Raw genomic sequence first — 27975 nt, forward strand, 5'->3', positions numbered from 1 at the left:
GTATCGGTTACTGATCTACGGTCTAAATCGGTCGCTGGATTAGTTTGCCGTCTAAAGCTTTTAATTCCATTCTGGAGTGTGATATTTGTAATATATTGGAATTACAGAAGCAGTCTAAAAGTTTTTGATGAAGCTTCTAAAAAAGAATACCCCCCCCCCACCATAAAGACAGATAATGATAGAATGATTGGGGTCATTAAATTCCTCAGTACCCAGAAGTACCCCCAACATTTCAGGTCTAAATCAGGATACCTGGGTCGGAAGGTGTAGCAAGAAGAGGTCAGGTCAGAAGTGGGCGGGGTCTGCATTATTTTCTCTCATCTAACTCCTCCCCAGCTGCCTCTATTGAAGGCTGGGAGCATACCCTAGTATGCTTCTTGCACATGCTCATTCCAACCAACAGGAGTAGCAGCAGCCAATCACATGTATGCTATTTTAATGATATTTTGATAGCATGAAATATTTGGAGCTCATACGCTCAACAAGACCTGAGGATTCGGATCTCCATTTATCTTTGCTGGTATACGTCTGGTCAATTTCCAAATTATGTTAATGAGTAACGTTTTACACAGTTTATAAAGCTTTTTCTTTTTTTTGCTCATTTCTTTTTGTTGCCGTGTTTAAAAACAACAAGTGTTTTATATCTCCTTTGGCACATATTTTAAGTAATTGGTATTATCTTGAATCACCCATTTTTGGAAGCAATTTCATTTGCACGGATGATAAACAGACAAAAGATCAACATGGACATTTTTTTTTTTTCTATTTTGCATTTTCAGGTCATGAGTAATAGGCAAACTGATTCAACCCAGCGACGCCAAGATAGAATTGCCTTTGTTTTTTTTACTTTACTGAGAGCATGGTACATAAGTGGAATAGCCTCCCAGCAGAAGTGGTACAGGGTAATACAGCGAGGGGATAGGCATACGGCTCCTGAATCTAAGACGAGACCAACGCGACTAAGGTTTGAGTCTTTACAGCAGGAGAAACGGGCAACTAGATGAGATTCTATGTTTCCAATTATTAACCCTTGAAACGTAGAGAAGTAAAAACAAGGAAATAAATGTATAGGCTGATTCCAGAAGTAAATTTTATTCGGAAAACGTCGAAGACGACAGATCCATTTTATTTTATTTTATTTTATTTTAAACAGGCATCAAGAGGTAAACCAAGGTCCAGGACTGTAATACGCACCCTTTGCTGAAGCCATGGGGAGCAAACCGTCGGAGGAAGCCAAAGGGCAGCGCTGATTTAACAAAAAGTTTCGTATTTGGCCAACGTGAAATCCAAAATAGAAACATCACAGCAACACGAGAGGAGGGGGAGAATGTCGTACATTTTTAAACAGCTCTAACAAAAACATTCCAGGGTCTATTTCTTCTATTTTTAGAGCGCTAGTTTTTTTTTTCTTCTAACAAAAACCAAAGAATGATGTAACACTGCAAGAACATAAGCATTTTCCCATTAAATCATCTTCAAAAATAGCCGTTTTTACTATACTGCATTTTTACTAGACTGACCAGTCTCCCATCCCCCCACACTATCTAGGACCATTTCAAGGCAAACAGGTAAACCCAAATGAAACATTCCTTTTGTGAAGCTAAAGCAGGACCTCTATTTACTACGATCTACGACAATCCAAACGCAGCGCGGCCGACGACCAGCTGCTTGCGTGCGGCCTCCATTACCAGCAGGTAGGAACGCCCTCCACTGACTGATCGGGGAACATCCAAAGGTTCAGGGGTCGGCTTACAATGGATGGACAGCAAATAAAGGACAAATCATTTTAATATTAATTATGATATTAATACTTAGTATTTTTTAATTATTTTTTTTAATAGATTAGAGTTCTTTAAGTATGGCAAAAGGTAAGTCGTAGCAAGGGGGGGTGCCTTTTCCCGTATAAGGGACTGAAATACGCAACCCTTGCATTTGAGAACAACATGGCGAAAATCTCTTATTACACCCAAAACGGAGACAAAAAAAAAAAAAAGAAAAAGCGCAAAGGCAGAGGAGCTGCCACGCCATCGACCTACATGCTATGAGTTTCCACCACTAATTGTTTAGCAAAAATTCTTGGGGGTTTGTCAGGTGTACATCATTTCAGCCATATGGGACATCTTCTTTGGAATATACAGGTAATATTCCATATAGCCAGCAAGGTCTTCTATAGTCACGTCGTCGACCGAAGCCCTGGCTTGCTCCGAGCAGGAGCGGGGGGATCCGGAGGCGCCGTTGCCGGAGTTCTGAGTTCGATTTTGTAAGGGTTGTGAGATGTCCTCCTTAATGCTCCTCTCGCATTCTGTGAGCATATCTCGCAAGCCAGAAAAGGAGTAGACCTCCATGTTTTGCCAGTGTTTGCACCGACACTCTTTTCCTTTGCAAGTGCATTTCTCGGCCGTGTTGAGCTTCGATACAGCCTGGAAATCCGAGGGTTGACCGGCCTTCAGGGTTGTCCCACCCACCAAGGTGACGGAACGCAGGGTCTCTGAAGTTGTATCGGAGGCAGATGCTCCTGAAGCCTCAAGGCAGAATCTTCTGTACCCGTTGACATTGAGAGGAGCGCTGGACGGATCGTTAGCAGCTGAAGGGCTAATATTAGCAACGGCCCCGTCTTGGGAATCGCACAGGCTTTTGTGTTTTAGCGGAGTGCTGCAAGGTGTCTTTGAGCTACAATGTGTAAACTTCGGTGGGTGAAGGACTGGGGATTTGGAGCGTCTTCTCCGAGGTGTTCTAGATACTCCTCGAGTGGCTTTTCTTGAGGTCCTACAAAAAGGAGGGGAAAAAAAACCAAAACACTTTTAAGCTAGTTTATAAATACGTGTAGTATGAAAGAGGACAAAAAAGAATCAATGAAAAGAGAAGAAATGTTTGAAGGTAAGGGTTTTGTAACGGGTTCATTAATTAGTGGGTAGAAAACATGACTTATGACACAAATTGACTGATCTATTAAGGGAAGCATGGAAAAGTTGAAGAGATTATATCACATCCAGACCAAAGAGGAAGAGAACGGTGCTTCCACGTCCTTCTCCTTTTCCGCAGCTCTGCTTCTCCTTGTTCTTCTGCCTTCTTTCATGGTCTGCTTCTCCCTGGTATCAGCTCCGTGACTGGAGGAACGAGGGAGCGGCTGTCCCAGTAAGGAGCGCAACAGCTCGGCCCTTTTGCAGAAGTACTCCAAGAAGCCAGAATAATGCAGCTGGATGTGCGGAGAGGTGCTAAAGGGCAGAACCACGGCGCCAGCCTATACCTTACGGAGCCGATACCAGGGGGAAGCAGACGAAGAGAGAAGACCAAGAGAAGCAGAGCTGTGGGAAAGTAGACCGGGAAGCGGAAGTGGTCGGCGGTAGGTAGTTTTTGCTGGTTTCTATGAGGGCTCCATCTTGATTTTGGACATATCCAAACGCACATGCCTATTCAAGACCCATTCTTACCCATGCCAGCTTTCTTTTAAGGAACCCAAGACTTTAGGTTTGGTGTCTTCCAACGAAGGTCTCAAAGACGCTCTTGTACTGCAGCCATCAGTGACGTTCAAGCATGCCGTACATCTACAAGATAAAAACCACATGTGATTAAGCACACAGCTTGCACATACAGGTCAAAAGACTTGGATCGTAGTGCCTGCAGGATTTGTAGGACACCCCTTTCTCCACTCTCTGTATAGGAACCTACAGCTCGTGGGAGAGTAACCTTTACACCCTGCACAAACCACATTTCACAAAGAAACAATTGTGTTATTTGACGACGCGGTTGTGGAGAGGGGACGGAAAGGCACCACATGTTTCTGCAGAGAACTGGGAGTTTGAATACTTTTGTTTGAAAGCTGAACAAAATTAAACGTGTTACACTCCAGGACCAAAGCAAAATTTCTGGATATTATTATCTTTTATTTATATAGCGTCAACAGTTTACGCTTCTTACAATACATATAGTGATGGGGTCAAACAAAGGCACACAGAAAGGTGAGAGGTAGTGTGGGGATTGTATCAGTGACAGGGACGTTATGGAGGAGGAGCAGCAGCAGCGTTATGGAGGAGCAGCAGCAGCAGCGTTATGGAGGAGCAGCAGCAGCAGCGTTATGGAGGAGCAGCAGCAGCAGCGTTATGGAGGAGCAGCAGCAGCAGCGTTATGGAGGAGCAGCAGCGTTATGGAGGAGCAGCAGCGTTATGAAGGAGCAGCAGCGTTATGGAGGAGCAGCAGCAGCAGCGTTATGGAGGAGCAGCAGCAGCAGCGTTATGGAGGAGCAGCAGCAGCAGCGTTATGGAGGAGCAGCAGCAGCAGCGTTATGGAGGAGCAGCAGCAGCAGCGTTATGGAGGAGCAGCAGCAGCAGCGTTATGGAGGAGGAGCAGCAGCAGCAGCGTTATGGAGGAGCAGCAGCAGCGTTATGGAGGAGCAGCAGCAGCGTTATGGAGGAGCAGCAGCAGCCTTATGGAGGAGCAGCAGCAGCCTTATGGAGGAGCAGCAGCAGCCTTATGGAGGAGCAGCAGCAGCCTTATGGAGGAGCAGCAGCAGCCTTATGGAGGAGCAGGAGCAGCGTTATGGAGGAGCAGGAGCAGCGTTATGGAGGAGCAGCGTTATGGAGGAGCAGCGTTATGGAGGAGCAGCGTTATGGAGGAGCAGCGTTATGGAGGAGCAGCAGCAGCGTTATGGAGGAGCAGCAGCAGCGTTATGGAGGAGCAGCAGCAGCGTTATGGAGGAGCAGCAGCAGCGTTATGGAGGAGCAGCAGCAGCGTTATGGAGGAGCAGCAGCAGCGTTATGGAGGAGCAGCAGCAGCGTTATGGAGGAGCAGCAGCAGCGTTATGGAGGAGCAGCAGCAGCGTTATGGAGGAGGAGCAGCAGCGTTATGGAGGAGGAGCAGCAGCGTTATGGAGGAGGAGCAGCAGCGTTATGGAGGAGGAGCAGCAGCGTTATGGAGGAGGAGCAGCAGCGTTATGGAGGAGGAGCAGCAGCGTTATGGAGGAGGAGCAGCAGCGTTATGGAGGAGGAGCAGCAGCGTTATGGGTGCATTATATGTTAGTACCAGGATTTTAAATTTCATTCTAAAGGTAATTGGGAGCCAGCGGAGGGTTTCACAGAGTGGGGAAGCAGAAGAGGAGTGGCGTGTATAACAGCAGCATTTAGGACAGACTGTAGAGGAGAGTTGAGACAGTGGAATGCCAATCAGAAGAGTGTTGCAGTAGTCAAGACGGGAAATAAGGGTAGGAGTAAGAGTTTTTGTGGATTTTGAGGAATAGGGGGAAGCGAGAGATGGTTTTTAGGTGCAAGCGGCAGGATCTGGCAAGGAACTGAACGCAAAGGATGAAGGAGATGTCAGTCAACACGGTTTAAACAGAGTAAATCACTTGTGTTCCAGGCAAGGGTTTACCTAAATCCTGGTCTGTTTCTGGTCCTCGAGACCTGGAGTTGGTCATTAAAAGTTTTTTTGTGGCAAAGTTACAAAGGGAATCAATACTACAAAGTTAGCTGCATACAGAGCTGGAGGCCAGTTGCCCATACTACATTTCCAAAGACTTTTCTGTCCACATTTTACGGTTTATGGCTTCAGAGTCTTTGGAAATGTTATATGGGCTGCTGGCATCCAGCTCTACATGGAGTTAACTTTTTTTACATACAATAAATAAATTCAGATTTACCCCTCAGCATCAACACGCAGCTTCTTAAACGCGCTCTGTAGGTTTTCCTCTTCCCCGTCTTTGGCTTCCGATTCCATCACTGAGTTCTGACAGCAGACGGGAAACCAGGAATTGCCAGAGAAATCTGAAATGAAAGCAATCAGGAGAACGGTGAGATGGCAGTGACCACACAGAAACAATGTGTATTTGCCAGATTACCGGCACAATTCTCTATCGCCCCCCCCCAAGTGACGTCCCGTCTCAGAAGAGAGGTGCAGGTAAGCCGTGGTAGCACCGGGTCAGAGCTGGGGCAGCACCAGACCAAGATACACCCTCAAGGGTTATGATCAAATTCCCATAAGAGGTTTCTCTGCTAAAGTTAACTTGGAACAGACCGGTGGCTCGAATTTGTAAAAAGATCTGGTTCTAGGGGATCTCGTCACCCATGACACTGCGTCACGACATTAGCAGGAGATGGCATTTCACAAATTCAATACTATGAGAGAGAAGAATGAATTCCATTTTGAGGAAATAACCCACAAGCTGAGTCACCGATTCTGTTACAAGTGAGTCATGGCGAGGGAGACTCAGAGCCATGACACGGGAACCACGGCCGATACACATCCGATGATGTCACTTTGCATCATACGGGAGCACAGTTGTTTATTGTCTAGCTCAGCCTCCCCTTCTTTTGGAGACAAAGTAAGTCGTGTCTATAGAGTATAAAAAGTAACAGTAGACAACCTAGTAGTTTTGGATATGTGTTGCATTAGACAGCTGCTAAAAAGCCAAAGGTGGTTTGGACAGCTGTCTACTCCAAGACGCAGCATCAAAGTTATGTAGTGTAAGCAGTCATATGTATGACAACACAACTGACCCCCATACCCTGCTACCTAAGCCAACAGCCACGTGGGAACAGAGGTGCCCCCACCTTCAAGCTGTAGATTAGGATTTTGAGCTTGTACTATGAAGTCCCTTCCTCTATAGCAGGGGTTCTCAAACTGCGGCCCTCCAGCTGCTGCAGGACTACATCTCCCATACTCCTCAGCCAGCCCCTTAGCTGAAGGAGCATTATGGGAGATGTAGTCCTGCGGCAGCTGGAGGGCCGCAGTTTGAGAACCCCTGCTCTATAGTAATAGTCCGTCTGGGTGATTAAGACTGAGCAATTCTATTGTTTCCCACAGGCAGCATGACAGAGTCAGGGGTTGGTCTAGTAGATTGGGGCACAGATAACAGAGTAAGAACTCATAATAACCGCTGATATTCAGCTGCCTGAAAACATTATATTAAGGGGCAAAAATCCAAACTTTTTGGATAAACAAAACAGCTCAATATGTTTGAAAATGTATTTTAATCGGACACTAAAAACGGCGGGAGCTCTCTATTTAAATTGCCGTTACGGGTGCATTGAAGTGCGACGTCAGCCCTCACGGTGCTAAACTGACCCCATCAGAGATCCTTCGCAGAATTCAAGGATTTCCGCTGACAAAGCATAAAGCAAAACAGGATTTGCGAGTTAATAAAAGAAAGTACCGTGTCTTGGAGCCACTCGGGCCTTATAAACATATCACATCGCGGCAAAGGAAAGGGCGACACACACAATAGTTATTTTAAGCCTTCGCCGGTTACATAACCCAAAAAGCAATTATAAAATCTTAGTCATTCTTTAGTCACGTGCCGGAACGCGGGCATCAGCGACTCGAACTCTGGAGGAGAAACAATCAGCGGCTATTCTTCTAGATTTCCAGAGGAACAATGGCGTATACATTAGTAGGGCCAGTTTAATGAGATGGGCCACCCTTGAGAACACCCCAGTAGTGGGGAAATAAACCATGGGGGATTCAAGTCCACACCCCCCAAATTGTATACCAGTACCCCAAGTCTCCCAATGGACTTATCTTTACTTTCCCATGAAGCAGAGCTTTGCTTAAAAAGTTACAAGACTTTGATTTGGAGAGGTGACCGGACCTTTAAACAGAGCTGTCAGAGTTGTGGCTACTTCATGGCTAGGAAGGGGGGCTCAGGTGCCTGTCCGACGGAAGTATGTTTTTAGGGATATGCCAGGCGGGTAAAGTTAAAGTAAAAACTACTTGGATGGTAAGATAAAGCATTCATTAGGATACCGGCTACAGCGGCTGACATACGGCTTTCGCTTCCCCGTTAGTGTTGCCGGCGCACGGCAACCTAACTGCTACTACACCCATCAGAGAGCCCAGAGCATAATATATATATATATATATATATATATATATATATATATATATATATATAGCGCAGTACAACAGCTTGTTATATGAAATGATGAATCTTTCATACAGGGGTCCCTGCCCAGCAGAGCTTGCAATCTAATATTATAGGGCGGGCTCAGGAAAGACATGGTTACTTTAGATATGCCCAGAGAGTTTGCTCAAACCCCGCAATTTAACCCTAAAGAGGGGCAGCCTGCACCCAAGGCCAGAGGGCCCACTAGTTTCCCAGGGTAACTCCCCATGTAATTGCCCCACAGTCACTGACAGTTGCCTTCTGGCCTAAGTCATGCATAACGGTGACATTAATTGCCCTGCCTCAGCCACCCCAGCGCTGGTAGCGGGGTTATTACAGCCAGAGGCGCCACATAGAGCAAGTGAGCCGCCGGCACCCTGTACCGCTGCGTGCCTTACCATGTACCCCAGCTCCGGTGGCAGTCGGTAGCGACGGGACACGGTTCACTTTCCTTCGCTCAATCCCCGTTGTTTATTCGCGCAAACAACCCCACGGTGACTCTGCATCCCAGCGCCAGATGACGTCACCCGCCCACTGCCATAGAGACGGCATACAAAACACAGGACAGAGCGGCCAGACTGCAGCGCGTGCGATGGTCACGTCACGTATGGCACTGCGTGCCACGACTCGTTTCCGAATGGAACGCATGGACTATACGCCATGTTTTTTTGTTTCTGTATTTGAAGGCATATAAAATATAATATATATATATTAACGAAATACGGACTATTAAAAAATATCACATCACTGCACCCACTTTCTGCTGAGGTCTGTCCTTATTGCCCCTAGATTTTGCTTAAAGGGGAAGTCCCACAGAATTTTTCTTTGGGCATAACCCTCCAATGCTGAGTACCCCCAGCGCTGTATACAGTAATATAACCCCCCCAGCGCTGTATACAGTAATATAACCCCCCCAGCGCTGTATACAGTAATATAACCCCCCCAGCGCTGTATACAGTAATTACACCTCAGTGCTGTATTCAGTAATATACCCCAGTGCCATATACAGTAATGTCAGTGGGCATTGACCAAAACCTGTTTTTGTCTGAGTTTTTTCCCAATAAACTCCCTTTATCTGCAAACCTGGGGGCCGCCATTGTTGTCAGTCATGTGATATTTCGGGTGACTTTTCCTGGTCGAACACCACACTGAGCTGATGCTTTATGGCAATGCTAATGAAGTCCCTTCCTCCATAGACTTTCATCAGTCGGAGAGTCTGAACAGGTGATTAAGACTGAGCCATTCCATTATTTCCCACAGGCAGTATGATAAGGAGTCGGGGTGTTTGTCTAGTAGATTGGGACTCGGATAATAGAGCGAGAACTCAAACAAACGGCTAATATGCAGTTGCCTGAAAACTTTATATTATGGGGCCAAAACTACAACTGGTTGAATAAAGAAAACAGGAGAATATTTTTAAATCCGATACTAGGAATAAACATGGTGGGTGTTCCACCGTTAAAATGCTGTTAAGTTTACATAGAAGTGTCGCTCTAGCACCCTGTGGGGTAGGTAAGAGACCCTTCAGAGAGTCCAAGGACAAGGATCAGTTCTGCTTTAACGAGGCATGGAGCCAGAAGCCGTATCTAGCATGTCACGTTCCTAAAATAGGATGATGAGCTCTACCTGCTACAGATGCTTTTACTTAATGGAAATCCTGTGACTCCAGTTCTGCTGAATACAGCACCGTGGGGGCCGATTGTGTAACAGCCCCGGCTCCAAAGTCATTCCACGGAAAAATCCGTCAGGATACAGCATTTACACAAAACGAGGCAAGAATTCAGCACATACCCGGCGGATACTATTTAAATATTACATACATAAATATCGGGGATTCTCTCACGCTACTTAGCCATATATCACTTCGACCAACACTGTGTCAAGGTTTGGCGAGTCCTAATCTAATTTTTCACTGCTGTAATGGTTACCAAGGGGCTGAATCAGTGGCGCTGCACTGCAATTTAACCCAAAAAGCAATTAAAAGCCATCTTTGGACACCATTAATGCCCATACCTGGGAACTTCTCAGCTCCGGCTACCCGGAGACTTCCCTTGCGGGAAGTTCCCAGGTATGCTAATGAGGCTGCTGTGTGGCAGGAGGGGAAGAGTTTGATACAAAGTACCAAACGGGGCTAAAATTATGTCCACATTCCATATTATTGCTAAATGGCTGCTGTTTGGGGGGGATCAGAAGTGCCTAAAAAATAGAAATTCGTATTACACTGTGAATATATTATATATTGCATTTTTTTTTTATCCTAATTTTGCAATGAAGCTGATTCACCACTAGGTGGTGCCCTTTCAAAAGGTTAACTATCATTATAGAAACACAAAATCTGCAGATCGGCCCCTTTCAGGCCCTTTAGTTGCCCCTTTTTCTTGCTATAAAGACTAAAAACGTAATCAGTCGTTGGTCTCGCCTTAGATTCAGGAGCCGTATGCCTATCCCATCCATGTTTAAATTCCCTCACTGTATTACCCTCTACCACTTCTGCTGGGAGGCCGTTCCACTTATCTACCGACCTCATTTTTTTAAATCCTCTTTGATACTCGTAACTCCAAATTACCCAATAAATATAATATCATTTTTTCACAAATAAAATATTCTCCCTTAAGTCAGATTCCAATCATATTTACAAAGTGCTGCTTTAATCCCTCTAGACTGTAAGCTTGTTTGAGCAGGGCCCTCCTCACCTTCTGTTCTGTCAATTTGTTATATTAAATGCTACTTGTTATGTCCTGCCTACCCATTGTACAGCGCTATGGAATTTGACGGCGCTATATAAAACAATAAAATAATAAAAATAATAGAACATTATTATTATTATTATTATTATTATTTATCATCATTATTATTATATAAAGAAAAGTCATCTTCCTATCATATTTATGTAGTGTTACTTAATAGAACATCATTATTATTATTTTATTACTAATATTATTTTATTGACAATATTTTTATTAACAAATTATTGGGTTTGTTTTTTTTACATCACAGAAACAACTACACATTTCCAAATATTTTGATTAACCCCTTGTGTCCTTCATTTTAAAATTTGTGTATATTAACCCTAATTTGGGTCATTATGGTCCAAATTTCCTTATCTGATAAAGGTCAAATAACTGTAAACAGTAAAAAAAAAAACCAAAAAACACTAGACGTCCTTGAATTTATTTGCGTGCAAAGATTTGAGTATAAAAATAAATGTAGCATGAAAAAAAAAAAAAGCTGTTATTATGTGTCGTGCAGAATAGGTAAATGAAACAGTGTTGCGTTTCCCGAGGGTCGTCGTTTATGCCGGGTCTGTGTAATTAGACGACGAGGGATGAGGTTTAGGGTCTGTGTAAATGGTAGTGTCCGGACCCACGTGATCTTCTGCTACACAGCTGGTCCCAACCCTCATCTCTTTCTTCTTTCTCAGGCTGTCATGGCGACTCCAAACCATGTTACTCCCACCAAATGCAGCTGGTGGCCGATTTCAGCTATCGAGAACGATGCGGGGAAACCCAAAGAGGGAGAAGACGAAATCCCCGAGCCGTCCGACCCCAAAGCCAAGGACCGGCTCGTCCTGTACCACTGGACGCAGTCCTTCAGCTCTCAGAAGGTAAGGTCCCTTAGAGATGCTCGGATCAGCTTGTCATGTCTACTGCAAGCCTCGGAAAGGCTGATGTGCAGCATGCGCGCCCGCACCAGATCCATACGGGGATTCATTGTTTGGGGAAAAGGAGCCTGTTGTGCTGTACGAGACAGGCAGGTTCCTCCAAAACCACTGCGACTGTTTCTGGCCGTCTGGCTGCAGAATAAAATGATTTTTAAGCCAAGGTCACGGGGGTTAACACTTACCAAGGGCATATATATATATATATATATATATATATATATATATATATATATATATATATATAAATATATAAAGGCTTACACTTGCTACGTTGCATTCCGTCGCTATACGTTGCCAAGGGTCGCCAATCAACGAGCTTTCTTGCTATTCTTCTCTGGTTTGATTCCATAGATCTATATCACCTATGTGGTTATTCTCTTCTGCTTAAAAATATGAATTTTGGTATAAAAAATTAAATATTGGTGTCTTTCACTGTTTAACCCTTTGTGCGGCAGTTGCAGAACGGGTTGCACAGCCTTTAAAAGGTTAATTATATCAACATTTTCCAGGCAGGATTGGAAAAACCGTTGACCCTTCCTTTGACCCCATCAGTTCCTATTGACCGAAAATGTCATTATTTATTAAATCCCGTCAACTTGTTTCAGCAGGGCTGACGGCTGTTGGAGTTTATATGCTCCCTACAGCTAATTATTGACCTTAATGTTTTATAGAGGACCCTCGATTTGTCAGATTTCAAAATAAAGATTCAGGGTTATAGCAAACCCCATATCTGTTTTTTTTAACCCCTTTATTGTAGGAAAAAGACCATAAACGTGAAAATTGTGTTCATTTTGCAACATAATTGCTTAACCCATGTGGGTTTTTCTCCTGGTACTTTTCTCGCAGGTGAAACAGATAGGTTTCGAGCACACGGATAGACAGAGTGCATATCGGAAGTTTGGAAAACTTAACTGACATAAACAATGTTCCATTTAGTATTTTTTCGGTCACCTCCTGAGTTTGAAATCAGCACTCAGGTATTTTTTTTTCACGTTGAATGTATTTTAAACGGAGTCCGGTGCGTTTTCTTGCATGTAAATCAGTGCAGGCATTCTTTAGTTATTGGAGGTTTTTTTCCCCCTTAACTCCTCCCCCAGCAGACTCTCCTGCAAGCAGAGGGCATACCGCAGTATGCTCCGTACACATGCTCAGCAGAACTCAAGCCAATGGGGGAGGAGCACTGTCTGAACGCCTGATGTTTTGCTATCAAGCGTGTGATTGGCTGCTGCTTCGGTGAATTTAATTGGAGTGCTGTAGGTCACGTGCCTGATGGTTACATGCTTCGTGGTTTCAGTACATGCAGGAAGGGGGAGCTAAAATACGTGAATTTCCTAATTTGGATAGCTAAGCGATGCCTGCGCCGATTTGCATTTAGTAAAAGAAACAGACTGCATTAAACAATAAAGGTACAATTTTGGAGAGTAGGCTATTTCGAGGTCTCCTCCCATTAAGTCAAAGCTTTGACATGTAGCGGCTGCTAACGATACCTGCCAACTGTCCTGGTTTGACTTGGAGTCTCCGGGTGAAGTCCAACTTTCCTTGGTTTCTGGGTCCCTTTTTAGCAAGAGGAGCTGTTTGGTCACGCCCACTACCCCACCCACTAAAGGCTGTCTGGAGATAGCCCCACCCCCACACCAAAAAGCCACTCCCCCAATAGAGGGAGAGCTCCCGCTAACCTCCCCCTGGGAAGTTCCCGGCTATTCTATTAATGCTAATAATATGGAAGCGTAACTATCATACTTTGTGTGCATGAAAGGGTTAAGCCTTGCACAATTCCCTGCAGAACATCAATTAAACGACTAAATTAAAAGACCTCTTAACTAGAGTATCGTCGGCCTTCAGTTTCACAGACGCGTATTTTGTATTTCAGGAGAGTTATTTGATCTTTATTGAATGTATCCTAAAAGCTGCGCGCTTAAATCTTTTTTTCTTTAGCGGGATCAATAAATGCCACATTTAACCGCGTGTATTCCAGAACGCTGTTAATCTCGCCAGCACATCAGACCCTTTAAATACAAACAGGCTGTGATTTTGCGCACCCCTCTTGGAACACTAATGGAATGGTCCATGCCTGACCGGCGGTGGCGGAGAGGTGCTACTCAGCGGTTCCCCGATTTTCCGAAAGTAGGGGTGGTTTACTCAAGAACTGCTGCAGGCGATATATAATACACATGATTACCGGCAAAGGTTTTTTAAAAAAAACCCTTAAAGAGGCAAAGTGTATCGTGGAATACTGAGCTTAAATAGGTGCTAGTAGGTATGCTGAGATTTATAATGGGTAATTAGCATATAATAGAACTCGTAGCCAAGAAGCTCATACACAAGGAAGGTTTCTAGAGCTTCCTTGGGTTGCTTCCAAAAGATACATTAATGTACATAGCCACTTTTTCGTTTTATTCCAGGATCTCTGTCATTATTCCCCCCCATTAAGTTTTCTCACCCTTGTAAGCGGAAGGAAGATGGAGAGATAACCCCAGGACAAACAATTACTTGATGCGCCAGTTCTGTCACCTTCTGACAAACAGGTCAAACAGTCCCTTTACGTTAAACCACATACAAGAAACGCAAGTGCACCATGCTACAAACAAAAGACACGCATAACTAGTTCTACCGAAGCCAGGGGTGTCCAACCTGCGGCCCTCCAGCTGCTGCAGGACTACATCTCCCATAATGCTCTTTCAGCTAAGGCAGAGGCGTATGGGTGATGTAGTCCTGCAGCAGCTGGAGGGCCGCAGGTTGGACACCCCTGATCTAAGCGATGAGGAATAAGCTGAGATGGTAATGGTTGCCCCTTAAAGTGGAACACCTTGTTAAAATCATCTTACTTTCCCTCTAATCCATTATGGGAGATTCTGTCGCACGGAACCCGTGCACTGAAGGGGTTAAGACCCGTCAATGCCTAAAAACCAAATAACCCAATTTACCAACAACAGAAGGGTTTATTTATACCCCCCGAGGTAACATTGTCCATTTGGCCGTTGTCTTATTCATTTGACCTGATATAAGGAATATAAACTTGCTACGTCATGGTTATTAGTGATACCATCGCAGACCTTGGCATGAGTTATACATTATCCAGGGAGGACGCAGATAAACAAATGGTTCCATCGTTTCTTAGTAATGTAATCAGAAACTGTATCCAAAAAAGGGGAGAAGACTGAAAAATAAAGGCCCAAACTTGGCTATCAATACATTTACACAGCTGTAGTATTATTTCATTGACGGGGCAACTGGCATCCTGTCTGAGCTACGATGGAAGGGCAATTCCATGGTATTTAAGGCCCAGACAGGGGTCCTATACTATGTACCCGAGGGGGCATTCTGAGTTTACTCAATAAAACATTAGTTGCGTTGGGTTCCATCTCCAAAATACGTCATCTCAAAATGAGGAGCATGTGAAGATCAAACGATACCCCAAGACATGCATCATTTGCCGCTCCTTCATCGGTTCCTTGTCCCGTAGGTCATGTGATCATGATATCAAGCCTCCCTCTCCCAGTCCGCCATGTGATCAGGAGTCCTTCACACTGGTCAACAGCCTGGTAGTCCAGTAACATACTTTGTGTCTTGTGTCCTTTGTACATAGATACGGCTGGTGATTGCCGAGAAGGGACTGCCGTGTGACGAGCGAGACGTCAGCCTGCCCCTCACAGAACACAAAGAGCCTTGGTTTATGCGTCTCAACCTCGGAGAAGAAGTGCCGGTCGTTATCCATTGCGACAACATCATCAGCGATTATAACCAGATTATTGACTACATCGAAAACAATTTTGTTGGAGGTAAAGCGACCGATAACTCAGATCTCTCTACGCTCTGTGATGTGATTGAAGGTTTGGCTTAAAACCTTGAGTATGATGTCGTGTCTTCAACATGGTCGGTTAAGGAGATTGGATAGAAGTATCCTCAAATTACAGAAAACAATGGGTCCCAGGGGTGCAAACTTCCTCTGCCCCCCGTGACCCTAAAAAATTAGAGAAAAAAGAGGCTTGTCCCATAATTAACATTGTTAATTCCGAATAGAACGTTCATGTTAGCCAATCTCATTTCAGATACCTCTTCGAGACACAGCTGGGTGAAAGCATCTGTTTGATGAACCTTTTGATTTTCTGTTGTGTTTCTTTGAAAATGGTTCTTTTGTAAGAATCTTATTTCCCTTTTTTTTCCCCGTCGTGCCATCTGGGAGCTACCAGCTGTTGGGACCGGTAGAAACCTAAATTATAGCCGCCTTTAGGCTTCACTGGCTGTTTGCTGCTTGTAAATGAACGCCGTAGGATATAAACGTCTTTTAATTGCACTGGGAGAATCTGCTTTACTTACAAATAAAACACATAAAAAATTTGATTCGTTTTATAGTTGTCATTGTTGACCAGGCCCAGCTGGTGAACTAAAGCTTTTAGTCCTCCCCCCGGTTAGATGTGTTTGGCCACTGAAGAGCCAAGTGTTGGTTTCTTGGGTTTCTTAGGTTTACTTTCCATTATATAGCCTCATTTGAGCCACCAAATCTTGGCTTTGTATGGTTCCAGCTAGCCTTTTCCTTCAAGCTTGGTCCTTGTTTCGGTTGGACCTCCTTTACTTGTCTCTTGTTCCAGCTAGTTGACCACCAGCCCTGACTTTTGCTATTTTTAAAACCTCCCCCCAATAGCAAACAATATCTTTATCTTATCGAGAAACATTTATAAAACTAAATTCATAGGGTCAGGGCAACCAAGGTTTGGTCAAGATTCTGCTACTCATTGGAGATACATTCAAGGCGCATTCATTGAGCATTCAAGGCGCATCGATATCGAGTGTTCCTCATTTAAGACTCCATCTTCACTTCTAATAAGTTTTCCTCGATCCAGGGCCTGTCTTCACCCATTACTCCGGTCATCCCTTAAAACTAAATGTCTCAGTAAGTTCAGCTTTAAATTCCTAGACTCTTACAACGAAAAAAGAGAAATTGCCTTCCACTAATTATACGCCTATCTGCTTGATTACCGCGGATCAGTTTCGTAATGATTACCTTTGTTGTTTATCGGAGTTATTTGTGGATGTTGACTTGGCTTCCGAATGTGTCCGACGACTTGCCAAGGTTGCAACAGTGAGGCTGTAGTTACAATATCTCAAAATAAAACATCAAGGTAGTGATTACTAAAGCTTCTTAGAGTACTGTCATGAATATTTACTCAAGAATCAAAAGTTTTGGGCAGAAGGAGGGTGCCGCCATATTGGGTTGTTGTTGACTGGACATAGATACCAGGGATGGAAGGTATTGGGATCATTTTGGAGCATCACATGATCTTCCCCGGCATGTTATATCTTCAACCTAAGAGTCGGAGGGATAATCATATCCGCAGGGGAACGTTGCACTTGATACTTCAAGCATAGGACATGGAAACCTGTAAAGCACTAATAAAAAATAATGTCTATGTCTATCTAGTCTTCATATACCAACAAATTGACTTAAAGGTTGTCAAGATCCTCTTTAGATTCCACAATGTATTTTATCCCCCGCCAGAGAATACCCCGTATAAAATTGCCAGAAATGTAAATTTTTGCCATCCTACACATTATTAAATGTAATTAATTTATTTTTATAGGTGTATTATTTTTGCCAACTAACCGTACTTGATTAAGAATGCGGGTGGGAGATGCAATATGTTGGTTTACTCATCCCATGAGGAGGTGCGTTTCTGCCACCCACTTGTAGTGTGATGGCACCAGTTACAATAGTCATACCCTTCTTTCATACCGCTCAAAGACTGAGCAAACTTCCAGTAAATTTTCTTGCCTTTTAATGAAAGTATTAAAATCTGCTACATTTGTAGCAATGCTGTTGGTTTATGCACCAGGAGATCCTGTCGGGTTGGCATCCATTAGTGGTTCAGGGACTGGCATCAATGTATTGACTTCAGCTCCTTCTCCTAACCAACGTACCTCTACAGATCGTCAGCCTTCCAGCCAGAACACTCAGCCTTCCGCACGAGCTCGGCCAAAGGGATGAGACTTTTAGCCGCCAACAAATACACACAGCAAAAGGAGCACCCTATGCTCCAACCTATTTAAAGACCGGAACTTTGATCCATACAATGGCAGTCACCAAATGCCACCGCATGGAAAGCCGACAGGGTAGGAGCACAGAGATGATCCTGCCGAAGTACTTGACTACATCTTGGTCCAGTATCGCCCTGTTTTTAGGACAAACTGGTTGTTGTACAGATTATTAATATATTTTATTTATATTCATTTCTGTAGCACTATTAGAACCCTAAATGAACAATATGCAAATTAACAGTAGCATGAACGAACAAAGAGCCCAGTTCTTGCAGGTTTATAATCTATTGGGGTTTGGGGTTGGGCAAACCTTCTTGGTCCCCTCAACGAGACTTCCCTGACATTTCTCCTTCAACCTCTTAAATTATGTGGACCCATTTAATAATTATGTTTTTAATTTATTAAAGTTTTTTTTATTATTTTACCTCCAGAACTTATTCCACAGCTGATACCTGAAGCCGGAAGCCTTCTCCACACAAGAGTTCTACAATACAGAGACATCTTGGAGAATCTACCGATGGATGCCTACACTCACGGATGTATTCTACACCCAGAACTTACAACAGATTCTATGATCCCAAAGTACGCCACCGCTGAGATCCGCCGTAAGTGGCCACGTTATCTGGCTACATTTTGCTAAGTCAACAAGTGGGAAAAGACGGCCATTTAAAGTCCTTTTGCCAGGTATCAATAGCAGGTCCATCAAAGTTCTAGCTGTAAACACTTGGGTCAGTCATTAAGTAGATAACATAGGCCCCTAAAGGGATAAAGAAATAAGTTTGCATCCCACAGATACTTTAAAAGTCAGTAACTCGACTTAGTCCTTTCCTGCGATACGACCCGGTAAATCCCCATCCTCTAACATGTGCCACATAGCCATAATATCTGTAGGATGCATATTCTTTTTCTGTGAAAAGTTCACTTTAAGTTGAATAAGAACAAGGTTCACTCCTTTGCCAATTAATCCTCAGGACATTTGGAAAACGGATCAACAGAATTCATGAAGTTTGATCAGGACGAACCTCAGCTAACAGAACCGTACCTTTCCAAGCAGAAGAAGCTCATGGTAAGATGCCGATGGCGCCATATTGATTTTTATCTGTTGACCAAACAAGTATTCCAACTTGATTAATATACCTTGTATAGTTCAGTGCATTTAATTCAGGCCAGCGAAGGGCTTCTAAAACGGTCAAAGGTTTGCAGAATGAAAGTTATGAGAAATAGCTTGGAGGGGAGCTGGGGGGCGACACCATTCACCGGCTCCATCGCTTATTGGGAATAGCAAGAGACCCTTAAGAGTCACTTCTTTGCCTACCGGACCTTCAGAGATGGTCCATCTTCTCGTGAAATGCCTGTTAAGCTACAAGCTCACAATCGTAAGAAAGAAAGTATGAATAAGCTGCTTAGATCTTTCTCTCTCTTTTTTTTTTAAGGATAAAATCTTGGAACATGATAATGTGAACTACTTAAAGAAAATTCTAATCGAGCTAGCCATGGTCTTAGACCAGATCGAGGCGGAGCTAGAAAAGAGGAAAATAGAATATGAAGGTAAGATCGAATTGAGGTTATATTGTGTACGGTAAATGTCAGTTTCTGTCGATACGTTATGGCCTCTGTAGTCCGTACAGTAGTGATCTAGAAAGAACAAAAAGGAATTGATGCAAAAGGGTTTTAATTATCTGTCTCTGTCATGGTCGGTGGTCCTGCTGCTTTGACATTTGATGGTAAAAATGAGCTCTTTCCCTCTGGCAGTTGATGCTTACATAGAACTCTCCGTAGCAATTGATGTAATGCAGAGATCAGCCTCTCTCGCAGGTGAAAGTAACATAGCTCTAAAGCACTTGATGGCAATGAAGGGGTATGTTTCTCCGGCAGTTGGTTGCATTGCCGGAAGCTGTTTCTGGTTGTGCTCTGTTACCCTATTTGATGGGACTATCGAGGTCTATTGGGCAGGTTGTTGGTCATAATGGAACTCCTATCTCCTTTGTATCTGATGGTGATGCAATATTTCTTGAAATGTCTTTCTACATTCCATAGTAACCAGAGGCTGGGGGGTCTTTCCTCGACCATGGTGTCAAAAGCTCTTATGATGACCAAACCATGACCCCTCTGAAAGACTGAGATTCCAAAATGTAATTAAAAACGGGATAGAATTTTAAACTAAGAAGTCAATTATACTACAATTGGCATAATAAAAACTAATCCTACTATGAGTTCCACGGCCCTTGAAGCCATCACTCGACATGTATTTTTGAACAGCAATATCGGTTCATGTATAAAGAAATGCTGGCTTCCCGGCCTTTTGCTTTTATCCCAGATAATCACCTTCCTCAATGTGCTCCAAAGCTATCAGGAAGTATGAATAATTTATCTGACCTTTGCCGAGTCTCCCAAGGAACCTCCTAGCGCTAGATTTTCATAGGGTTTATCCAGCAATCAACAAAACCAGATATGTTATGAACATAGGAGCTGTCTGTCTATCCCAGGGGCGTCCAACCTGTGGCCCTCCAGCTGCTGCAGGACTACATCTCCCCCATAATGCTCTTTCAGCTAAGAGGCTGGCTGAGGAGGATAGGAGATGTAGTCATGCAGCAGCTGGAGGGCCGCAGGTTGGACACCCCTGGTCTATCCTGTCCATAAATATTGGGACAGGGTCAGGCAACCAGAAATCCTAACCGTCTCTCGATACACGGTCGGCAGACAACGCGCTCAATGCATGTTATCCAATTAATTCCCTAAAGGCATACCTTTGGCACCTGACCACACCTACTCCCCACCCACTTCCTGCCTACTCCCCACCCAGTGAAGGTCATCTGGAGCTAGCCCTGCCCCTTTAGAAAGCCACTTCCCCCAAAAAGAGGTACAACTTCAGGTACCCTGGGAAATTCCCTTTTACGCCCAAAGGAAAACCCATAAAGAAGCATAGAAAGGATCCAGCTCATACGAATAAAACCCGGCAAAGGAGGGACTCACACGGGGCTTTAATGGAGCAAAACCAAAAATATGGTTAATTAAATACAAAAGGAATATCGACGATATGGAAACAAAGGAAACCCCCAAAAAGGGGAGGATGGGAAATCGGTGCTTCTTTTAGCGACTTTATGCTCCCTAAACACATACCTGAATTATACTCGTTACGTGCAAGAAATACACAAATTGTCTCACCAGTGAAAATGTCTAACAGATATATTTTTCTTGCCCACCCAGGTAAAAAATGTGAGCTCTGGCTCTGCGGACACGTCTTCACCTTAGCCGACATTCTGCTGGGCGCCACTCTGCATCGGCTTAAGTTTCTCGGACTTTCCAAAAAATACTGGGAAGATGGAAACAGACCCAACATACAGTCCTTCTTCGAGAGAATACAGAAGAGATACGCATTCCGAAAAGTGCTGGGAGATATCCATACGACGCTCCTCTCGGCTGTTTTACCCAACGCATTCCGACTCGTCAAACGAAAGCCGCCATCTTTTTTTGGGGCGTCTTTTCTCATGGGATCATTGGGAGGAATGGGATATTTTGCTTACTGGTACCTCAAGAAAAAATATATCTAATGACCGTTTAATTAAATTAGTTTGATGTGTCTGTGCTATGTGATAATATAAAACCTAGTTGTATAAATCAGAAGAAAAAAAAAACAACACATGATAAAAATTATCTTTGCTGGTATTATAAACATTCCACCTTAGAAAATTAGAACGTATCTTACAACAAAAATAATAAAAACTAAGCCTTTTGTAGGTGAAACAAAGACATTGCAGTAATTCTACGTAAATAAAACTACTGCATTGAAAGAGGTGTTTAAATATTTGCCGGAATTTTAATTTTGAATCTGAATCAGTAAAGAAAAAAAATACATAAACATAAGCCATAACAGTTAAAAAATAAAGAAAATATTTCCCCCAGCCCCACAATTTATTTTGAGCTAAATAAAATAAAAAAGCACAGATAATAATTTTATGTAAAAGCCGTAAATAATGGAAATTACACAGTACTGCATAGACTAGTGTTTTTGAAATTTTGTTGGGTTTTTTTTGTTACACAAAAAAAAAAAAAAACCATTGAATTTATTTTTTACTTGAGCTGTTTTTAGAATGTACGAAACTTTTTTTTACCCTTTTTTGATGCCTTCGAAACAGCTCCTGTTATTGTCAAAGATTTTGACCATCTGTCCAGTGGCTTGTATCACCGTTCACAGGTGCCCCGACGCCCCCCCCCCCCGCCCTGCATTCTGTATTTGTGTAAAGGAACGGAGTTCGGGGATTCTCCCGGTTAACGTAGGAGTGTCGACGATGTGTCGAATCGTTTGTGTACATTCTCATAAACAGTCACAGGGTCCAACACTTTCTTGTGCCTTTTGTATGTCGGAAAGAGCAAAAGAAACTCTAAGAAACGAAACTAGAAAGCCTTGCGGATCTTCAATAAAATTTTGTTGGGAAAAAAAAAAAGCTTAGAGATTTACTTTATCTATTTCTTTTGCGTGTGAAAAAAAAAAATTGTAAATTAATGGAGTTTTTCATCAAAGTTGATGGAAAAACCCTCCGAGGTCCCAAAAACCTTATGAGACGTTACCTTTTATTTATTGGGCCAAGGGGCAGGTCTAGGCAAGACGGCACGAGCTGCTTGGCATCTACGGTCAGATGATGAGCTCAGTCTTAAGACACAAGGAGCTATGTTTATATCCCATGGCAAGAAAAATAAAAAAAGTGTAAAATAAAAATTAAAAAAAAGTGACTTACCAGAACTAGTCATTTGAAGCATCTGCATTTAGAGAATTATTAAATTTATCAAAAGAAAAAAAAAATATTACAGAACCAAATCTATGTATTTCCAGCTCTCTTTATTTGTTTGTTATTTTTTTCTGGATATGAAATACAAGAAAACAACTAACATAAAAACAATAGATTTAAATTTAACAAATCTAAAAATGAATGAATTAAAAGAATAGTGCACAATATAGTCAAACCGCACAAACGGCTTTATTTACTAAACGCAGGGTCGAATGCTTAAACCCCCAGACTTTACTCGGCACTAGGCGGCAGACTGAGCTGGCCCTGTACAATGTATAATTAATGTGGGGAGATTTCTTAACGTCATCTCACTTAACAATAGATTATACAGGGAGATCAGGGAGCTGCGATGTTCAATTTTCCTTTAAACGCACAGTTTAGTAAACGCACCCAATAGTTTTGGTTTTTTTCTTCAAAATGGCAACAAGCATTTAGTGTTATAATGAACGGCGATGTTATTAATAAAACACGTCAATACTGTAATCGTGATACACAACCTACGTTAGAGGTATAGGGTCTCAATGGCGTTACTAACACAATAAAAAATATATTGCTTATATTTGCTTAAATCCAGATTAATATAGTGTATTTTATACGCATCACCAAACTAACAGACGCCCGCGTTATAGTACCGGCAGCATTAGTGATAAGAGCTCTACTTTATTATATAGCAGCCTCCAAAAGCTTTAAGCGTAACTTTTAATATGCACGAAAGGTAACCTTTACAGTAGGCAAAGGACGGTGTTGCCGGAAAACACAGACCTGACAGCGGAGCACAACCCCGGTACTCGAGGACCCCAAACAGGCCAGGGGTTCTGGAACGAATAAAAATGGAATCTCAAATAAAATTCCATAAAATATTTGTTTTCAGGCAAGAATCCATAAGTTGCTGACCTGTGTGCAGCCCTGCTCCATGTCTCTCTCTTCTTGTTCCACATATTATATATCAGGCTCTATTGCTAGATTTCACAGCAAGCTCCACAATATATATAAACACACATATAATATACATATATAAACACGCATATAATATATATATATATATATATACACACGTATGCTTAAAAGTCACTTTTTGGTTCACTGTATCAACAAACTCTACTGCATTTCGATACAGAAATACCATATTTAAAGCAGCCATTGCAATAAAAATTGCATCTGCAGTGCATATTGGGCGTCCATGCCAGAGAGGTCCCTGATACTTTCTCCAACAGCACAAAGCAAGGCAAAGTAAGTGTGCATAACTAGCTTTTTTTCTAGCTACACTACCGTTCAAAAGTTTGAGGTCACTGAGCTGTTTTGGAAAACAGGGACATTTCTGGCTGTAACATCATTGCAAAAAGGGTTTTCTAACCATCAATTAGCCTTTGAAACTAAGTGATGGGAGTGATAAATGGCTATGAAGAGATTCCATTAAAAATCAGCCGTTTACAGCTACAATAGTCATTTCCAACATTAACCCCGTCTGCGCTGGATTTCCGATCCATTTCATGTTATTTTAAATGGACGGTTCTTTCAAAAATAAGGAAATTTCTAAGTGACCCCAAACTTTTGAACGGGTAGGGCACATATACATTTGCTAGGCTTTAGCCTCTTACCAGCTGCGGCTTTTTGTCACGTTTGCGAGTCTCTTTAGGACTTCCCATTCCTCAGCCCGACAGTGACTGCGCACCAAAGCATTAGTCCAACTTAACTCCCCCAAGTTCCGTTCATCATCAACGCTAAAGGAACGGCTGCGAACGTCTCAACAAACTTGTGAATTCCCAGAAGATAATCGATTTCTTATCCCGCCTTCGTGTCATCCCCTCTTAAATATTACGCAAAATATTGTTCACGAGAGACGGGACAAATAATATTGCAGATTGGTTCGCTGGGAATCTGTGCCTGCGGCAAGGTCAGTTCATTAAAGGTAAATTACTAAAATAGCCTCGGAAAGAATTATTGATCAAAACGGACATTTAGAGGGACTGGTTCCTATCCATAACACAGAGCTTCGTATGGTGCCAACCTATTACTCACCACGTCCCTGGTCTCATTTCCACAAATATTCTCACTGTCTACACTGTAATAAAATTAAAGAACTATAAAAAAAAATTAGATATAGCAACCAGCAGAGGGGAGGCAGGTTCCCTTCGTGTCATCAATACCTCTAGCATTATATATTCCCGATACAGAATATAATTATCTACATAACAGCTTATAAAACGATGACAAAGCATTCACTGCTTTATGTTCTTCTGATGAATGTAAAGACACTGCTGTTGGCAACGGTTTAAAAATTGATACAACCGGCATTTGTTCAAATATGGTAATTTCCCCCCAAAGTAAAATTACAAAAATAATTTAAATGTTGAACTTAAAGTGTAGTGAGGTATTAAAAGTTAGTTGTGGTAGCCCCACGGCTTTGCTTTGTAAGATGTTCTTCTCGGGGGTAGCCCAGGAGACAAAGGCTTCAGGTACCACCACCTGTAGGTCACGAGCCACCCCGTTATACCAAAGGCAGTTCCGAGTAACTTCTGCCAGATATCGTGGAAATAGATGGCAGTGCAGAAAAACATCCAAACCCAGATTATGGTCAGAGACCCCAATGCCACAAACAAAACGTTTATAGCCGTTTTCTGCCAGTGTCGTTCCAGGCGGTCGTCGTGGATAACGGAGGTTTCTTCCATAATCATTAACACGCAATAAGGCAGTAAAAAGCAGTGGCCGGATATGTCAAAGCCATGCCAGTACCCGTCGTTTAGTTTACAGTCGCTTCTGTTGGAGTGCTGACTTTTGAGCTCCAACAGGGCTTCCGAGTCATAGCAGCTTCCGGTGATGTGTTCGACGTATAGGAAAAAGCTTGTGCAGAGGTACCAGACAACCGTCCCCACCAGCAAGGAGCTCAACCGACGTAGCACTAATCTTACGCTTTGGGACAGCACGTAGTTTGTCAGCGCGATAAAAGGCAGAAGAAGGCAGAATGTCCAACCCCAAGAAAGCTTCACAAAATACCTGAAAAGGAATAGAAACAAGGTGCGTTATTGCAAGAAAACAAAGGATCGGACATTTCAATGTAAGATTTGTTGGGCCAGGAGCATACATTTCAAAATAAGTTTATTTCTTTAACGTTTGAGGTCACTTAGACCTTGTTTTTGAAAGAAAAGCACTCCATTAAAATGAAACATGAAATGGATGGGAAATCCAGCGCAGACGGGGTTAATGTTGTAAATGACTATTGCAGCTGGAAACAGCTGATTTTTTTATGGAATCTCTTCATAGGCGTACAGAGGCCCTTTATCACTCCCATCACTCCTGTGTCCAATGGCCCTTTATCACTCCCATCACTCCTGTGTTCCAATGGCCCTTTATCACTCCCATCACTCCTGTGTTCCAATGGCCCTTTATCACTCCCATCACTCCTGTGTTCCAATGGCCCTTTATCACTCCCATCACTCCTGTGTTCCAATGGCACGTTGTGTTCGCTGATCCAAGTTTAAGTTTAAAACCTTTTTTTAAAACCCTTTTGCAATTAAGTTACTTCTAAGGAAGATATATATATATATAATGCAACATAAGTAATGTATCATAATAAATACTATAAATAAAAAAGAAATAACTATAGAAATTTGGCTTTATATTATATTTAATTGTTTTGAATTTGAAGGTTTGGAAAATATTCAAAATCTCGAATTCTCCACTTTACATTTATAATAGCTTTTTACATCTGTAATAAACACTATATTCCGTATAATATGTCACAGAATGAACTACAAGGAGAGGGAGAAAAACACGTAAAAAAAAAATTACAGCTAAAATAATGATGTCATTAATAAGAAGACCAGAGAGAGCGCTATGTGTCCGAGAGACGGCCCGAGTGACGGCCACAGCTGCTGACGCCTCGGCAGTAAGGTGACCGCCCTCACCCAAGGCTCCCCCACTCACACGTTGAGGACGTTCCGCTTGTTATTGAGGTAAGTGTCCGGTAGCGGCCACAGCTCCTTCACGAGCGAGCCGCCCACTAGCATACACGCCAGCACCGCCGCGAAGTGACGGCGGACGGTCTCATTCAGAAACCGTCTCCTGAGCAGCAGAGCGCATCTCTCCACCAGCTCCATGCTGCGACCCCGGAAGCGACCGTGTGACCCGAGGCGACACTAGCGCGCAAGAAGCTCCGCCAATCACAGTCAAGGACGCATAAGAATGACTTTTTTTTTTTTTACTGAAGTACCTTTATTGACAGTAAACAATTACAGTTTAATACAATGGCTGGTTAAATGACTAGGATGGGTGGTTAAGTGATGTAGGCGCCTTAGTTTTGAAGGGTGTGGCAAGGGTTGGGGTTTATCAATGTATCAAATTTATGTCAAATGGGAGCTATTTAGGCAACTGAGTGAAATAATGTATTTTATTTACAAATATTATTGTATAAACATATTTCCTGCTGTTTCTATACACATTATCGGGGCTTTTAGGGCCGTAGAACCCTGCGATCCCCTCATACCCAGCAAACATTCCGAGCTCCTAGAAAAGAGGGGCATCAGGGGAGGAAAAAAGGGATTTGGAATGCAAATTTAACAGGGGCAGTTGGGAGTACGAAAACAGTAGCCAACGTATAAAATTAATTTTCCTGCAACTTTCCCAATATGTCTTTATAATCACAGAAACATAACCGCCCCCCACACACCTATACTATAACTATAGAGGTGTGAGATTGGGGTTAGTGGCACCTGGGTGCACCCCCCCCCCACTACCAAACCCATACAATCTCTCATAACATACTCTTAACACCCTGCACCATACACACACTCACCCTGCACCATACACACACTCACCCTGCACCATACACACACTCACCCTGCACCATACACACACTCACCCTGCACCATACACACACTCACCCTGCACCATTCACACACTCACCCCTGCACCATTCACACACTCACCCCTGCACCATTCACACACTCACCCCTGCACCATACACACACACACACACACCCTGCACCATATACACACCCTGCACCATACACACACACACCCTGCACCATATACACACCCTGCACCATACACATACACACCCTGCACCATACACACACACACCCTGCACCATATACACACCCTGCACCATACACATACACACCCTGCACCATACACACACACACCATGCACCATACACACACACACCATGCACCATACACACACTCACACTTGCACCATACACACACTCACACCTGCACCATACACTCACAACTGCACCATACACACACCCTGCTTCATACGCACACTCACCCTGCCTCATACGCACACTCACCCTGCCTCATACGCACACTCACCCTGCCTCATACGCACACTCACCCTGCCTCATACGCACACTCACCCTGCACCATACGCACACTCACCCTGCACCCTCCGTATTGTGGTCCTCGTGCAGAATGTAAAAGGAGAAGGAGGGGAGAAGATATTTGTTGGGGAAATTAATTTAAGGCATATCGAAGGATAATCTAATCAGAATATATTTAAGAAATGCTTTACTAATCGGCCAACTAAAATGACTTGAATCTGTTGCCTGTTGTGTCATGATCTTGGCACCAGGTGGTGCTGTTCAGCTGGGAAGCAGATTTTTCATATTTTTCTACATTTAC

At 43.1% G+C, this 27975-nt stretch overlaps 3 protein-coding genes across 3 annotated transcripts; 1 reads left to right on the plus strand and 2 right to left on the minus strand.

Annotated features, from left to right (window-relative positions):
- Positions 1 to 1076: 1076 nt before the first annotated feature.
- Positions 1077 to 8405, minus strand: OSER1 (oxidative stress responsive serine rich 1). The gene is made up of 4 exons (XM_053453004.1): positions 8272 to 8405; positions 5633 to 5756; positions 3432 to 3545; positions 1077 to 2766 (listed from the first exon to the last, which is right to left on the minus strand). The coding sequence occupies exons 2-4, from the start codon at positions 5707 to 5709 to the stop codon at positions 2088 to 2090; spliced, it is 870 nt and encodes a 289-aa protein (XP_053308979.1). The 5' UTR covers positions 5710 to 5756; positions 8272 to 8405; the 3' UTR covers positions 1077 to 2087.
- A 2895-nt stretch (positions 8406 to 11300) lies between these two features.
- On the plus strand, positions 11301 to 22012 carry GDAP1L1 (ganglioside induced differentiation associated protein 1 like 1). Its single transcript, XM_053453001.1, has 6 exons — positions 11301 to 11477; positions 15121 to 15313; positions 17999 to 18172; positions 18539 to 18633; positions 19001 to 19115; positions 20775 to 22012. Exons 1-6 carry the CDS (start codon positions 11301 to 11303, stop codon positions 21116 to 21118), a joined length of 1098 nt encoding a protein of 365 aa, XP_053308976.1. The 3' UTR covers positions 21119 to 22012.
- Positions 22013 to 24581: 2569 nt separating this feature from the next.
- FITM2 (fat storage inducing transmembrane protein 2) lies at positions 24582 to 26451 on the minus strand. The gene is made up of 2 exons (XM_053452895.1): positions 26279 to 26451; positions 24582 to 25348 (listed from the first exon to the last, which is right to left on the minus strand). Exons 1-2 carry the CDS (start codon positions 26449 to 26451, stop codon positions 24736 to 24738), a joined length of 786 nt encoding a protein of 261 aa, XP_053308870.1. The 3' UTR covers positions 24582 to 24735.
- Positions 26452 to 27975: the final 1524 nt, after the last annotated feature.

Source organism: Spea bombifrons, chromosome 13 (genome assembly GCF_027358695.1).
Source record: "Spea bombifrons isolate aSpeBom1 chromosome 13, aSpeBom1.2.pri, whole genome shotgun sequence".
Lineage (NCBI taxonomy): Eukaryota > Metazoa > Chordata > Amphibia > Anura > Pelobatidae > Spea > Spea bombifrons.

Excerpts from the sequence above, each read along its gene's own strand:
- OSER1 (XM_053453004.1), bottom strand. The coding sequence starts at position 5,709 with ATGGAATCGGAAGCCAAAGACGGGGAAGAGGAAAACCTACAGAGCGCG. Across the intron at positions 3,546-5,632 it reads CTGCGTGTTGATGCTGAGGG|ATGTACGGCATGCTTGAACG; the intron begins GTAAATCTGAAT and ends TTTATCTTGTAG. Across the intron at positions 2,767-3,431 it reads TTAAAAGAAAGCTGGCATGG|GACCTCAAGAAAAGCCACTC; the intron begins GTAAGAATGGGT and ends TCCTTTTTGTAG.
- GDAP1L1 (XM_053453001.1), top strand. The coding sequence starts at position 11,301 with ATGGCGACTCCAAACCATGTTACTCCCACCAAATGCAGCTGGTGGCCG. Across the intron at positions 11,478-15,120 it reads AGTCCTTCAGCTCTCAGAAG|ATACGGCTGGTGATTGCCGA; the intron begins GTAAGGTCCCTT and ends CTTTGTACATAG. Across the intron at positions 18,634-19,000 it reads CCAAGCAGAAGAAGCTCATG|GATAAAATCTTGGAACATGA; the intron begins GTAAGATGCCGA and ends TTTTTTTTTAAG.
- FITM2 (XM_053452895.1), bottom strand. The coding sequence starts at position 26,451 with ATGGAGCTGGTGGAGAGATGCGCTCTGCTGCTCAGGAGACGGTTTCTG. Across the intron at positions 25,349-26,278 it reads AAGCGGAACGTCCTCAACGT|GTATTTTGTGAAGCTTTCTT; the intron begins GTGAGTGGGGGA and ends ATTCCTTTTCAG.